The sequence below is a fragment of the Schistocerca americana genome, chromosome X (genome assembly GCF_021461395.2).
Source record: "Schistocerca americana isolate TAMUIC-IGC-003095 chromosome X, iqSchAmer2.1, whole genome shotgun sequence".
In the NCBI taxonomy this organism is placed as follows: domain Eukaryota; kingdom Metazoa; phylum Arthropoda; class Insecta; order Orthoptera; family Acrididae; genus Schistocerca; species Schistocerca americana.
The window spans coordinates 624789268-624805570 of NC_060130.1; the positions used below are offsets into that span (position 1 = coordinate 624789268).

Sequence of the window (16303 nt, forward strand, 5' to 3'; positions counted from 1 at the left end):
GCTTTCCTTTCTGCGAAAGAATCTATCACCCTTCAAAGTTCGTCAAACGTTTTGCTACATGAAAAATAAAAATGTCGCTGTCTAATACTGAAAAAGCTGTTAATGTGCATAGTACCAAAGACTGGTGTGGTTTCTGGATTTGATTACATCTATTTTGTCACTGTCTGCTAGATAAAACGAAATAGGCCTTTCTAATATTGCAGCAATTGTAACTCGCACCAAAGAGACTTTTGGCACAAACTGTCGTTTTTATGTACGTCATTCACATAAATAACACAACAAAATATATTCTGTAAGTACCAGTATAAAAATTCCTATTAGGCCTACTACAGTCAAAAAGCTTTTTGTTCGGAAATAATTTCACATTTCATTCATATGCTCCAGTTTCTCAAGCATGAGATCGAAAAGTAGTAGTACGAAATTTGTATATTAATTTGTAATCGTCATATTCTTCCATATAATTTGTGTGATGTCCCCGTTTCTTCTCCTTCCTCGTTCTAATAAACAATCTTGTAATCACTAATTCTATAATTATTCCTGCCATAGTCAAAGCTTATTCTCCGGCTAACTTCACTAACCCTACCAGAGTCACCGGTTTAGTTATCCCGTGTTTAGTCTCCGATTAGATTTTCCGCGCTGTTCCGAGAACAGAACTTAAACGGCTACTAACGGCTGTACAACTAGCACTCAATAGTGTAGCGATCTGCCAAAAATTTTGTCAAAATTTCATTTTCTTGGATAGACCGAGACGATAATATGTATTCATGTATGTTATTCCTGTTAGTAGTTTATTTACACTCTGGTGGCCTGGATCCATGGATTTCGCTAATAATTATAACAACGCTAATCATTCACCCACCTAATCAACCACATAAACAAACAGCGATTTGTGTTCACCCGTTCGTATTTATTCGGCTCGGCTCGTGTAGCCCTATGCGCTTTTGTCTGCGGGAAATTTATTTTTTAGTTTTTTATCTCTGGATGCAACAGGGATTCCCCTAGCAGAGACATCACGTACGCTATGCACGCATTCAAAAATCAACTTATGATTCGTTCAGAAATCAACTTATAATGTGTTAAAAAATGTTCAAAAACCAACAGGGATGCGTTTCAAAATCATATGAATAATCGATAGACCAACGTGCGCTGGATGCTAGGCGCTTTGTCAAACAAGGATTTTTCTTCAAGAATATGAGTTTGACGCCCCCCTGAAACTGCCACCCGGGGCAGATTCCCTGATTTGCCCCCCCCCCTCCTTTGTTCGGGTCTGGAATATGAAAATCTGAAAATCTCACGCATGGTTTTTGAAGGCGTTGCGGGTTGCTTAAAAACCCATAGGTTGGGACAGCTGAATCACCCTGTATGGTTCTAAAGATGGACCAACACGGTATTAATCAGGTGGTCATAAATGATTAGGCCTGTCTGTACCAATGTCTATGGAAGACCACTTCTATCTTCCCTGTCCTGAGTTTCTGAGCCTCCCCGCCACGGGCGTTAGACATATTCAAATTTATTGACCGTACATTTTTTGTTGGTACTTGGAAAAGGGCCGTGGGAAAATTGGGAAGGCGCGCTGTGCCGCTTTGTTGTGCTTGGCGCGTTTTGCAGTGCACGGCGCGACGTTTTTTTACGGCGCCGTGGTGACCCCGTGGTGGGGGCAATGCTGCCGGCGCGTCTGCGTTCGCGGCTGGAGCCCGTCAGTGCACGCAGACATGTCGCCGCGGGCGCTACTGCTGCTGCCGCTGCTGTGCCTCGCGTTGGGGCTCGGGCAAGAGCCGCAACCACCCGAAGAGGGCTTCCTACCCGCCACAGAGCCGCCCGGCTGCGACGCCAGCGTAGGCTGTCTCGGCACCGATGACGAACAGGGCTACACGACGGAGACCGACCAGGAAGCTGCCACAACCGTTGTGGAACACACAGACAACGACTCGTCACTGCCAGGGTGGACCGACACAGCCGCTCCACAGATCGACAGCGGGGACCACGACTGCTCCGAAAACCCAAATGGCACCGAATCGTCCCACTGTGGCCCTCTGGTACCACAACAGCTTCAGCTGACGGAAACAACAGGCCAGACACTTGAGCCCACAGTTACCGCCTCTGTACTAGAAACTACTACTCAGCACACAGTCAGCTCTCGCGGAAATGAATCCACCGAGCGAAACGCGAGCACAGAGGAAATCTATAACGAAACCACGACGACCGAACTAAACGTTGCTGCCGTAATTCCTGAGGAAGGGCCGAGGGAGTTGGGAGATGGTGTGGACGGTGGCACCCAAGTGATGAGCGACGACGCCAACTATGGGAAAGAAGGCTTGCCCCTGCCACCCTACTTCGCTGGGGGTGATGCCGCGTCTGGAGACCACGACCGAGATCCTACCAGGTAATTCCTCGTTCAACTAATGGCTCTGACATGGCCTGCTTCGTAGCTTTAGTTCCGCTTTGGGTATGGGTGTTATGTTTCCAGTATACCATTACTGAGAGCCAGTGTGTACCAATACAGACACATTCACTGAAAAAGGAGACCAAAATATTTGCTCGTGTTATAACAGTTTCCTGTTAAATGGTACACGCGAAAACAGCTTTTTTTTATCTCGAAGAATTACGTTGTAGTAATTCCATTTCCTCCTAAAATTTACTATACGTACCAGTAGGTACACCTCTCACTTAACTTCTTCCATTTTTTCCATGACCAGTTTCATCACAAATACTGCATCAACTGTCGATCTTCCTCAACGGAAACCCATTTGTTCTTCACTTACTTAATAAAATCTAGTATATTACTTTTAGGATCCTGAAATGCGGATTGAAAGTAATAACAGTGTGTTTATTAAGTAAAGAACAAATGGGTGAAAATTTCTTCTAAACAAAATAGTCTGAGACTACAATATGGACTACATCTACAAAGGAAACTAAAATATCGGCTTTTGTAGTAAGGAACCACGTAAGGACGAAAATAGTTGTGGACAGTACAGTTGTAGAACAGGTCACTCATTTCAGTTATCTGGGATGTGGAACCAAAAGATATGTGGAACAAGAAACGGGTTAAACAAGACACAAAAAATAACACGAATAAAGTTTTATAAGTAATCGACGTTCTCACACTGTTCTAACCAAGTAAGTCGTCGGTTACTCACAAGCGACGAGAAAGTAACAACCAGGCAACTGAAATGCGACTTCTTAGGGCTGTGAAGGCCAGTACCAGAGTAGACAGATTAAGAAACATATTTAACGTAAGAAACAAAGTACAAGACAAGAGAAGAAAATGGAGAAAACATCTCGACAGGCAGAATACCTTACCCCATAAGAAATTACTATCTGGTAGGCCAAAGAAAACTTCGAAGGCCAAAGAAGTCTAGAAAGGCCAAGGAAGCAATGGACACTGTAAAAGACAAAGACGTGCAGAAAAAGAAGACGCAGTACATACTGTACATTAAAAGTTTATATACAGTAAATTAATGTTTCTTCGTGGAGAAAATCTAATACTAATTTTTGTAATATCTTTTTCAGCATCAAATATTCGACAAATGTTTTTCTTGTAGCTCATTGGTTTTCCATTTAGTCAGCCGAATCACCATCTAAATACGTATCTGCGCATACCTATCACGACGTTCTCAATTTCTGATGTTGTGGTTACAGGACCTGTAATGTTGATTTTATTGACAATTTCGTCGTCATCATCTACATCGCTGCGATGTTTTGATCTCTGAACGATCGCCAAAATGTCTCCGATTATCATAATTGGAGCTATATACAGATCTTCATCGACTGCAACAAATTCATCTGGAGATACTACAGGACAGTAAAATACTGTGGAATCTTCCATGACTTTGATACAAAGTTTTCTGGTTTCAGTAAACCTATCACTGAATCCGAAAAATGATGGCAGTGCTCTGACAATGGCAGCACACAAAGAAAAGTAGCAATCATTGTCTTTCTTCGTTCGACAAAAAATATAAATCAATAAATTTGGGTTACGTCGCAAATGCAGAAAGAACGTATGTATGATCGTCCGAGACCTATGCGTCTTAAACTATTTTTATTTCTTGTTACAGAACAAAAATGTATGATATCGCATAGCGTTTCGTTAGGAACGCAGAATTATTTCGTGTTAGCCGATTTTTCGTTTTGAGCGTTTTCATGTTACACGTGCTTCACTATAACTAGGAATAACAGAAAAAAGTATATATGCAGGGTGTTTCTGGAGGACTCGTAAATATTTTTGTAGGTGATACGTGGTGGTATAGACTAATTCGAATAAAACATTTCATATAACATGTGTCCAGTTTTTATTGGTTATAGAGATACGGTTATTAGGATGTAATCCAAACAAATACTCTCAAAAGGTGCTAAGCAAAAGCAGATGATTAAGTTCAGAGTTGATTTTCATAAGTTCCAACTCATACTTTCATGTACTTTCGAAGTTTCTTGACGACACCGAGTGTAGCTTTTATGAGTTCATCTTTGTGTCCTTTTATTTGGGCAGCACTATTCAAAATCCGAACGCTCAGTTCATCTTTTGTGCTTAACTTTTAATATTTTCCATATTGCAACTCAACAATGTTTTACAGAATAATTTTCTGGGGTAACTCATCACTTAGAAAGAATGTATTGATTGAACAAAAGCGAGCAGTTCACACATGGGTGTCATGTAGGTAGCTTTTCAAGGAGCTAGGCATTTTAACAGCACTATCAAATACATACATTCGCTAATGAAATTCGTCATAAATAATCGTTCCCAATATGAGAAGAACAGTGATACTCATACCTACAACCCTAGAGGGAAAAATGACCTTTACTACCTATTGCTAAACCTGTCAGGGACTCAGAAAGGAGTGTAATATTCAGCAGCAAAAATTTTGCTCATTTGCCCAAAAACATCAAATGTCTGACAGGCAATGAAGCAAAATTGTCCTGGACGATTCCTGCTATTCCATGCACGAATTTCTATTGAAAAACTGGTGCCCTGTAAACAAAACTATTTCTTAGATGTTGTTGCGTGAGTAGGACTAAAAACAATGTGTTCATTAACACTAAATTTGTATACGTATCCTGTAAATTGACTCTATCCATATCATTTCGATAAACGAATTTATCAGATGATCTAGGGAACATGTACTTAATTAGCTGACATGGTTCTATTAGACATAGTACGCATTTGTCTTCTTCCAACCATTAAAGGAAAATTATGGTACACGGTCAAGATTCCGCAACATGCTACAGATTGGCATTTCTCACATAAACAAATTATTGCCAGAGGAGAAATGACAGAATAGTGGCGGATAAAATCCTTGGTCCGACTGAGAACTGAATTTAAGACGTTAGATATTGTTGTTCGTAATTTACCCGTGTATCCACTGGCGGGGAAAACTTAAGGACGAAAGTAATTTTCGCATGATATTTCACTGCCAAGTAACATAGCTCGATGAAACTTGAACCATACATAGAAAGAACTGTTACAGCGTAATAGAGAATGTAACTGAAGGAAATACGCAACGAGACAAAGAGAAGTGACACTTTTATTCGAAGACAGGAATTACACTGAAGTCACCGCGATTTCTCATGGTACCCTGGAATCACAAAAGATGGGACATAGTTTTAATAGGGTGTGTATCACCACGGACAGCAGTGCATGCTCTGCAACGTGCTCCCATACTGGTCAGAAGGTTGGTGATAAGTTCTTGTGCTAGGAGTTTCCATTCCTCCACCAGCGCGGTTGACAACATCTGGATGGGACGTGTGCACGTGCTGTAATACGCCCCCACAAAGCGTCCCATGCGTGCTCGGCAGCATTTGAGTCGAGGGAATGGGCAGGCCAGTCCATTCACCGATTATCCTCTCGTTCCAAGAGCTATTCCACCCGTGCAGTTCGATGCGGTCGTGCACTGCCATCCACAAAAATAAATTCAGGGCCGAATGCAAGCCCGAAAAGTTGCTGGGCGCTTTACATAGCCTCATATGGCGAGGGGTGTGTACACGTAACGCATGAAGGATCATTATGGAGCGTGATCGTTTTGGTGGTCCCGGTATTATGATGTGGCTAGCCATAATGTCGCATGAACATAACGGCCTCCAAATCTTTGAACACGGCATAATCACCGATCAACGTTATTGTGACACTGTGCTTCTTCCCCATGAGAGTCTTTTCAGGGTTGCATTCGACCCCGACTTCATTTTTATCGATGACAATGCGCGACCGCTTTGAACTATGCGGGTGTAGGACCTCTTGGAACAAGGGGATATTCGGCTAATATACTTGCAGACCCGTTCCCCCGATTTAAATCTCATCAGGCACTTGTGGAATGTTTGAACAGACTTACTATAGTACGACCACACACTCACCGACCATCCTGCAGTTGTCAGCCGCTCTAGTGGAGGAATCAGGGCCTTATTTTATAACTTTCGGTACTCATCTAATCCTTCAAAATTTTCCACACAGTTTCGAAGGGATGTTGCTCCGCAGTGTTTTACGACGGGAGGTTTCCTCTGCTGATCCCTGCCGATTGTCAGCCAAGTTATCACATATGACAGTGGGTCGAATTCCGAAAAAGGAGGTCCAGTTAAATTAATGAACATTATATCAGACACATGATCCACCAAATAAGGCATTTCTTAAAGGTGTTACAATCTGATTCATGGAGCTAAATGAGCGGTTACACTCAGCTGTTGATATAACAATGATGTGTGAAGCAGAAAGCAATGGCAGTAGATCACGAGGCTTCCTTCCAATATTTCTATATTTTTTGTACTCCTTGAAAGCGTTTGAAGTTTTCCTGTTATCTGAGATTCTAAATTGTTTTTCCATGCATTATATCTACCTTCTCGGGCCATTCAGGTGGATTTAATACTGTTAGATAACAGAGAAGATCATTATAGCTACTACTACAGAATGTTTCAAGATGAATACAAAGGTTTTAAAGATTTGTAGAATTTATTACATTCAGCTTATAGTTATAAACAGCACATCAAATGAAAGAGCTGTTCAGACCTGTGGGCAAAGGGAAGAGTATGGAACACCCAAGAGTGAATGAAGAACGTGATCACACGTAGTCCCAAGAAATCATTCCGGAAGGCTAGCCATGAAATAGCAAATCCAATGTCGTCTGTGTGGAGACTTTTAAAGACGCGCTTACAACTTTGTCCTTATAGTTTTCAGTTGTTAAAACTCTAAAGCCTTCAGATTACGGTTTATGCACCGACTGCCGCAAACGAAATTACGGTGAAAATTTGCTGGATCGCGTCGCCTTCAATGATGACTCGACATTTCACCTAAGTGGAAATGTGAACACACATAATGTGCACATCTGGTGGTCAGCAAATCCCCACGAGATAGTGCAACTGCGACGAGACTCCCCTAAACTGATTTTTTTGAGCCGTATCCCGGAGGAAAGTTTATGAGCCTTTCTTTTTCGGGGAAGCAACTGTAATCGGTGTTCTTTTCATGATGCGTTATAACTATGGTTCTTTCCTCAGTTGGAAGGAGCTGAACCACAGAACTTTATCTGGCAGTAAGATGGGCGCCGCCTCACTGGCATAACTCAGTACGCAAGTGGTTAAACGATGTGCCCAGTCGCTGGATTGGCTGCAAGGCGGCGGATGACATTGCTTGTTTTGTATGGCCTCCACGTTTACACCCAACTTGATGCCATACGATTTTTACGTTTGGGGTTTCATAAAGCATCATGTCTATGAGTCTCTGCAACCAGCCGATTTATACCCGACTTTAGAACAGGATTTTTGCAAAAATAACACCGGACACTCAAATCAAGGTTTGGGAAGAACTCCCCTATCGACTCGATATGTGGCGAATGGTGCTCACATTGAACACTTGTAAGAAATACTGTTTGAGTTGCTCTTTCATTTGATGTTTTATTTGTAATTTCAGGTTGACTGTAATAAATGCTACAAAGCCTGAAAATCAGTATACTGAATTTGAAACACCCTGTATTATGCAAATCTTGAATCATTCCAATGTAAGAAAACTAAGTAATTAACAATCTTCATTCTAAATTGGCAACAGGACTTCTGTAAAACTGTCCTACATGAATCATTCTTATTTTATTGGATCCTGACAGAGGCACGGATTTGAATTTACTTAATTTAGTCATACCGTTAGCTACTTTGTCATAATGGCCAGGTTTTGCAGCAATGGCTGTAATACTCTAGCAGTTCTTTTTATCAGTTTATGTGCTGCTGGCAGCGTCATTTCCTTCTTTTGAAGAGCACAAAGCACATCCTAAATATTTCCGTAAGCTAGAATATCTGACTTATCTCTTCTAGCATCTTTCTCAGCCATGCCCAAATGGGAATATAAATTCTCAAAGTTTTCTCGTATAGCTTGCAGAGTTCTTTTAATCGATGAAACCCACCGAACTGTGAAAGTGTTACCAATATAGAACATTCGTTTCCCCAAAGCTTTGGCACAGGTTTTTGAGTCTCTTGGTTCTTGGGAGACTGATTGTGTAGACCATACAGTTTTTCTACAAATGTCTGAGAGTAATTTAATCCACGGATTTCTATGATGGAATCATTAACAGCTAACTCTAGTCTATGGTTGCTGCAGTGCCAGATTATGATAGAGGGCAATAAATTTTTAGGTTGTGCCCCTATACCACCATTTCTGCCTATCACTGTTGAGGCATCTTAACATGAAAAACATACAAGTTTTTTTCAGAAGAACAACAGTAATACTACAAGCTAGTTCAGTCACATCTAAAAACATAGTTTGCTAGCTGTCAGTGTCCTCCATAGGAAACTTAAAACACACAAATTGTATCTGCTTTTTGCTTAGTGTGATAGATTCAGCTATTAATGTACCCATTTTCTGTTTGTTTTCTACAGTATATTTCACGAGCCTTTCACGGATACTTTTATCGATATGAGATGTAATCACTGAAACAGAAATTTTCGTCAAGGGTTCTTCCCACTGTTAAAAGCTTGGAGATGTATATCAACTGGCATATAAGGGTATAAGGTCTCTGGTATTTTGAAATTTTGCAAGCTGTTCTAAAAATACGAGCAGGCATTTCAACTTCTTCTTATTGCACTGTTATAAATCCTTGTCCTAAGTATTGCTTTTCACCTAATTCCACTTCTTCTGACCCAGATATGTTTGATTTACTTAATTTATGTTCATGAATTTTTTCCCTCCAACTCTGTTTTGAGCTCTTTTATCACTCCCATAGAAATTTATTTTTCCATGCACCCATTCCTCTGAAATTTGAAGTCCCTGGGGCTTTTTAGGAATAAAACTTGCTTGTGAACATATCTTAAATCCTAAGTTAACTTTATTAATAATTATCGATGCATTCTCATCTCTAAAATAATTCCACTGAGCTGAGGCCCAGCAGCAAGGCAGAAGAGTGGTATCATTGACTGAATCCGTTACACAGTCTATTGTAGAGCCTTCTCTACTGCAACGGGTCTGTCCACTTGCACTTTCGGCACTATCACTAACTTCACTCGAAATTTTTGCAATATTACTTTCGCCTTCACCGGTTTCGCCACAATTATTTTGTCATAACCGCATTAGTAAACTCATTTTGCATAATGATCAGATACATAACATCTGATTCCCAACAAGTCACAGTACCTACTGCTATTGCAATCGAGATCGTGCTCCAAATGCAATCAAACTCTAGATGCAACGAGTCTTGTTAACATAAAATATATCGTCAGACAAACTAACTCATTGCTGAAGGACGTTTTTCTTTGTAATCCTTCGTATCGTGCAGCAATATTATCATCTCACCCATTATTAGGTATATCGTATGAGATTATTTTCTATTGCCTGACCAATTCAATAAATTTGTAGAATTTATAAACAACTATAGGATTGGTATTTTACGAGCCGGTCAATACCGCTATAAATCTGCCGGTTTTAGGACTTCCGGTACTCTATTCGGGCAGTTCTGTAACTATCGGTACTGAATGACGGTGACTATCCAACTAAAGCCCTGGGAGGAATAGATAGTACGCCCTACCATGAGAACTACTTACCAACCTTTTAGCGACCATGGGAACACGTTGCATAGCATGCATTCCCGACTGTGGTGATCTCTCTTCCTATAAAGGGTCATGTCCTGCTTTTTCTAATATGCGGGGGACCATCATAAATGGCGGTGACTTCAGTGTAATTATCGTCTCTTTGTGTATTTCTTTTAGTTATTTCCTGTACTATACTATAGCAGTTCTTTCTATGTATGGTCCAAGTTTCAGTGAGTTACGTTATTTGGCAGTGACACATCATGTGAAAGTTACTTTCGTCCTTAAGTATTGCACACTTATATATAGTGTTCAAAACCCCTATGTAATTTGGAACTGGCCACTAAATGCCACGAGAGGCGGACCAACCATCAAAAAGGAGGCGAGGAGTATTGTATTATCAGTAGAGAAGAGGTAACTGCAGAATGGGTCGGTCGGGAGAGCTCAGAGTCTCTGAACGTGGAATAGTCATTGGATGTTACCTGAGTAACAGATCTGTCGGGGACATTTCAGTCCATCTAAAACTACCCAAGTCGACAGATTGTGAAGTGAGAGTGACAAGAATAGTGTGCAATGATCGAGCACCTACTTTGAGAAACTCTTGAATTGTGAACCCATCCTTGAAAAATTTGAATCCATCCCACATAACCGTGACAATCCGGATTCAGAACCACCAACGACGGAAGAACTACAGAAGGTCATTTCAGAGCTTAAAAACAACAAAGCGCCCGGAGAAAATCAAACAGTGGCCGAACTATGGAAAAAAGCTGACAAAAATGCAATTACATCTCTTCATTGTGTTTTCGATAAAATCTGGAAAGAAGAAGAGATCCCCACAGCATGGAGAACAGCTCCCATGCACCCTATCCACAAGAAAGGTTTGAAGACAGACCCCTACAATTACAGAGGAATATTACTGCTGGGTATAACATACAAGATTCTTTCTAAAGTCCTTTTGAACAGGGCAGAGTCGCAATTGGGCCCGCAAACTGGGGAATACCAGGCAGGTTTTAGAAAGGGTATATCATGTTCGGAACAAATACTAAACCTCAAAAACATTATGGCATACCAAGAATCAAGGGCAATGGCATACGTAATCTCCTTCATTGATTTCAAAAAAGCATACCATATGATTGGTAGAGAGTCTCTGTTATCAGTCCTGATAGAAATGGGTTTGGATAAGAAAACAACTAATATTATAAAAGCGACCCTTACAAATACATTTTCGAAAGTTAAATTTATGGGCGAATTATCGGAACCCTTTGAAATAAAAACGGGAGTGCGACAGGGGGATGGGCTGTCACCGTTGCTGTTCAATTGTGCGCTCGAGAAAGTAGTCAGAGAGTGGTATAAGACTGGGTTGCAAAAAGAAGAACCTTAAAGTAAATTTCACTGCTTTTGCAGATGTTATGGCCCTGTTTGCTGAAACAATGGAAGAAGAACGAGAGCAAATCCTTGAACTAAAAAAACAACCAGCTAAAATAGGTCTTTACATCTCCTTTGAAAAACTAAGATATTGACAAACATCGAGCACTCATGTAAATACCTCAAAATTCAAGAACAAAAGATTGAAATAGTAAAAGAATTCAAATAGCTCGGAGAATGGATTAGTTGGAATGCTGGGAAAAACAAAGCAATGGAATCCATAAAAAATAAACTTGAATTGGCCTTCCAACTAACAAAAAATAGATACAACAAAAAATCCCTTTCACAGGGGTCCAAAATCACACATTACAAGAAATTGATTAAGCCAGAAGCACTGTATGCAGCAGAAACACTAAATATGAATTTCAAAGGCCAAATGGAGAAACTTGAGCTAAAGGAAAGAAAAATTTTAAGAAAAATCATAGGACCAAAATTTCAAGACTGTAAGACTATATAAAAAATGAAACTCTCTATAAGAAAACTGAAAAACTTTCAGATACTATGCGAAAAAGGAGAATAAATTTTTATGGTCATCTTCTCAGAATGAATTCCAAGAGATTAACCAAAGAAATCTTTGACTTTTTCCGTAACGCAAAATGAAACCCAACTGGTTTAAAGAAACTGAGAATGACCTAGTAGAATTAAAGATTTCAGAAAATTCACTTATCGATCGAGCAGCTAAATTAATCACTAAAGATGAAAGCATAAGGTTCCAAGACAAATCTACACGAAAGTTCAAACCCTTCATCTCGGAAGAAGAGAGGAAAAGAGGATCAGAAAGAATGAAGAAATGCTGGGACTTAAGAAAAGAACAACGCACAAAGAAATGATTGATCCAGCGTACCCCAAAGAGAGTGAAACGAAAGAAGAAGAAGATCGATCACCTTCTCATAAGCCAGGCATTTCTGTAGACTATGCCAAGTGATGCTTGAAGTGGTGTAAAGAACGACACCACTGGACGATAGGTGACTGGAAACGAATGATTTTGAGTGAAGAAGCACACTCTATCATGTAGCACTCGGATGGACAGGTTTCAGTTTTGGGGATGCCTTGAGAACCTTACTCGCCGTCACATGCGGTGGCAACAGTGAAGTCAATTCAGAACGATGATTCTATCGGCATCACAATGCACCCTGTCATAATTCAGCATCTGTGACATAGTGGTTTGTGGACAATCACATTCCTGAAATGGACTGGCGTGCTCGGAATACCGACCTGAACTCAATGGAACAGCTTTGAGATGAGTTAGAACGTCGATTTGGCTCCAGACTTCAGCGCCCATCACCATCTTCTCTGGTTTCGGCTCTTGAGGAAGAATGGACGGACATTCACACATCTCATTGGAAGTGTCCGCAGAAGAGTTCAAGCCGCCATGAAGGCTAAGGGTGGACAAACCCTATATTTATGTCCACTAATATGTGTTCGGATACTTTTTATCAGGTTGTGTTCGTAGGGCGAGCAAAATTAAACTGGCCTGGAAAATACTTACAATAACACTGACGTGGGAGTGACCCTTGTTATCGAACATAACAATTCTTATTCGTCAAACAGCCCGTTTTGCGACAATTTGCCACTGAGATTTGCTCTGCAGACTTTACTGGATGTTTCGTTAGGACACTCCAAGTCTTAAACTCTTGTACAAACAGTCCGCACGCGTTTACCACGAATCGTGCTTCACTTAACACTCGACAATGAACACGCCCTGGTTTTTCGTGAGCACCATTTTGTGTTGAATTTAACTGGTTACGCAACATGTTTGCTCTTTTCACTCACTCAGACGTAATGAAACAGCAAAATACTCAGGACAGAGCATGCAGAAGACGCGCATGTACAGAAATGTAACAGCAGCCAATTGATACACCGAAATCACAGTTTCCAGCGTTTTCTGTGATGGACCGTTCTCCTATTCGTTGACAAAAGTCAGTTCGCGTCAGTCATATACAGAGTGTTTCACAATTCGTGTTGCACAGTTCTAGAGATTGAGGAGGGGACTTAGTAGGTCAAGTTTTCACAGAGCGTCAAAGTTGTAGACGCTGGCGCCTGTAGATGTATGTATATACAGCAGGATTCCATGATAATATTTGCAACTGTCAAGGATGATGAGGCTAAATGTATCAACCTGAGGTAAGGGTCCCTGTACCACAAGTGAACGAATCGAAAGTTATAAGCGAAAGCCGTTCTGATACCTCTGACATTGATGGTGATGTTTGGTTTGTGGGGCGCTCAACTGCGCGGTCATTAGCGCCCGTACAAAGTCCCAATTTTTACACAGTCCATACACAGCCCAGTCTAGCCACTGTCACAAATGACGATGATGATGACGATGAAATGATGAGGACAACACAAATACCCAGTCCCCGACCAGAAAAACATCCCCAACCCGGTTGGGAATCGAACCCTGGACCCCGTGACCCAGAGACCTCTGACAGTGGAATATATGTACTGGTACTGTTGTTGCTAATGTTGCAGGGTAGACAACTTCCAAAGGTGGTAATGTAGATCAAAACAAGAAGAAATGTCTAGTAAACATCGGCTGTAAGAACAGCTATGAGCACTTATTCGATAGAGGAGATGTGTTTCACACTAGCGAAGATGAACAAGTGCTCATAGCTCCTCAGATATGCATTTTAGAGCCCATGTTTACTGGACGGTTTTTCCTCTTTTTTTTGGTTCATACCAACACCTCTGAAAGTTGCCTACCCTACAATCTCAGCAACAACAGTACCAGTAGATGTATTCCACCGATAGAGGTATCAGAACGGTTTCCACTTATAACTTCGGACTCTCTCTTTTCCGTTACAGGGATCGTCACCTCTAATTGATACCTTTATCCTTCTCCAACATCTTAGAAAGTTTGTTACAGAATCAAGGAATACATACTTTTTAGAGGCTCCTGTGCCTTAACTTTGAAGCTCTGTAGCGTCGTTGTATGTTGTCTCCGAACAAGGTTTCCTATGTAAAACTTGATCTACTAACTCCGCTCTACAATCTCTAGAAGGGTGTAATATGAATTGTGAAACACCCTGCATAAAAGAAACACGGCTGTTGTGGAATATCGGGAACGCGTGCTTTCCGACATGCTACGACCATAATTTATGACTCAAAACAAGCAATTTTGAAAGCATGTTCGTTTATTGTAGCGAAAACTAACATTTATATGCTAAATAAAGTTGCTGGAGAACAAAAAATGTGAAATACGACAAAACTGGATAAAAAGTTCGTGCAATGTAATTTGTGGCCGAGCGGTTCTAGGCATTTCAGTCCGGAACCGCGCTGCTGCTACGGTCGCAGGTTCGAATCCTGCCTCGGCAACGCATGTGTATGACATCCTAAGGTTAGTTAGGTTTAAGTAGTTCTAAGTCTAGGGGACTTATGATCTCAGATGTTAAGTACCATAGTACTTAGAGCCATTTGAACCATTTTGCAATGTGATTTGGTTGCTTTAGCTCCAAAATAAGGTTTGTCAGGTCCTTCCGTGTTGTCGAATTTTTTATATCTAATCATAATAGCTTCAACACTGAAGAAAAAAGGGAAAGGAGAAAAGCTTAAAAGAAGTGACAGAAAAAGAAGAAAAAATTAATTTAGAGGATCGTGACGAGAAGAAGAGCAACGTAAATGGTATCAACGGCAGATCCAAAGGAGAGGGACTGGTGAGGGAAGGATGCCATACATACTCGTATTTCCAAGTGTTACCACCCTCAGTGACAACGTCTGGAATCAAAAGACAATGACTTGTAACGGGCAGTGCATATTTTATTTGTTTTTCTTCTATTGGTTACAAAGTGTTTTATTCAACGATAATCCTATAGGTATTGAAGGAGTTGTTGGGCCATCATATGCTGATAATTATCTTTATTTCTTTATTATCGAGTTTTTCGCTTGTGTAGGGGCTTTCAAGCTGAAGTAGGTACATTTCAAGTGTAGTGTAGGCGTATGATAGAAATAGAGTTGCCACCACTGCCAGTAGAAATCTTTGCTGTATTGAAAGAAGCAATCAAGATGACCGTCTCCAAGCTTCCTTTGTCGTGGACAATTTCCAGTAAGACACTAGATGTTATGAATTATTTGTATTTCCTACCTATTGCCATGCTTCTTCATTTATGCAAATCTTTTACTGTCCTGTTTAATTCTTCCTTATGGAACCATATTGAAATTTACGATTTTGCCGCCCCCAAAATCCTACCGTGCTGGGCTGTCGCACGGTTCGCACCGGCTCGCCCCCGTGCCCCCTTCTTCCATCTGCCCTAGAGCCGGCGCTATGCAGACGATGGATAATGACACTAGATGTCGTCAAAATGTTTATGTGTTTTATATTTACAGAGACAGGGAAATGAGGAGTCAAGATGCACGATTTATAGCCTTCTGAGTTTAAAACAGAGTGGATGATAACTTTCCTACACGGCAAGCTGTCACAGGCAACTGCAATCAGAGGCTCGTCACACGCACCTGCGCTCCAACGTTTAAATTTTTCCCGTAGCCTTTCGCTCTTACTTCTTCTTTAATGTGGAAATCTATATTTACTTCCGTGTTTTCTGGTTTATCCTTCTCTGAGTGCGGCAGTTGTAGCACTGTCGCTATTTCTAGTTGTGGAAGTATCACACTCTGGCGTGGGTAAAGAGCTAGATTCGCATTCAGGTGGAGTAGGGGTCGCCTTTCCGCACAACCACCCAGATTTCGGATTTCCGTGGGTTCTGAAAACACTGAGAAGGGTATGCTCGATTTCCTGCTGAACCTGAGCTCGTACTTCATCTCAAATGACCTCGCTAGTTATGGGAGACTGGACCCTAAGACTCCTTTTGTTTCCTTCCAAACTGTAAAGACCTCCAAGTTCACAGTTATGCATTCGTTCCCTGGTTGTATCTTCCGCAACTGAGAATTCCTCAATGGTCAGTGG

At 41.0% G+C, this 16303-nt stretch overlaps 1 protein-coding gene across 1 annotated transcript in view; it reads left to right on the forward strand.

Moving 5' to 3' along the window:
* The first annotated feature begins 1718 nt into the window (after positions 1-1718).
* The window catches only part of LOC124555753 (hemicentin-1-like), an 817128-nt gene continuing 802543 nt past the window's right edge, over positions 1719-16303 (forward strand). Inside the window, exon 1 of the mRNA XM_047129776.1 lies at positions 1719-2383. Coding sequence (XP_046985732.1) covers positions 2283-2383 — 101 coding nt within the window. The 5' untranslated portion in view covers positions 1719-2282. The remainder of the gene's footprint in view (positions 2384-16303) is intronic.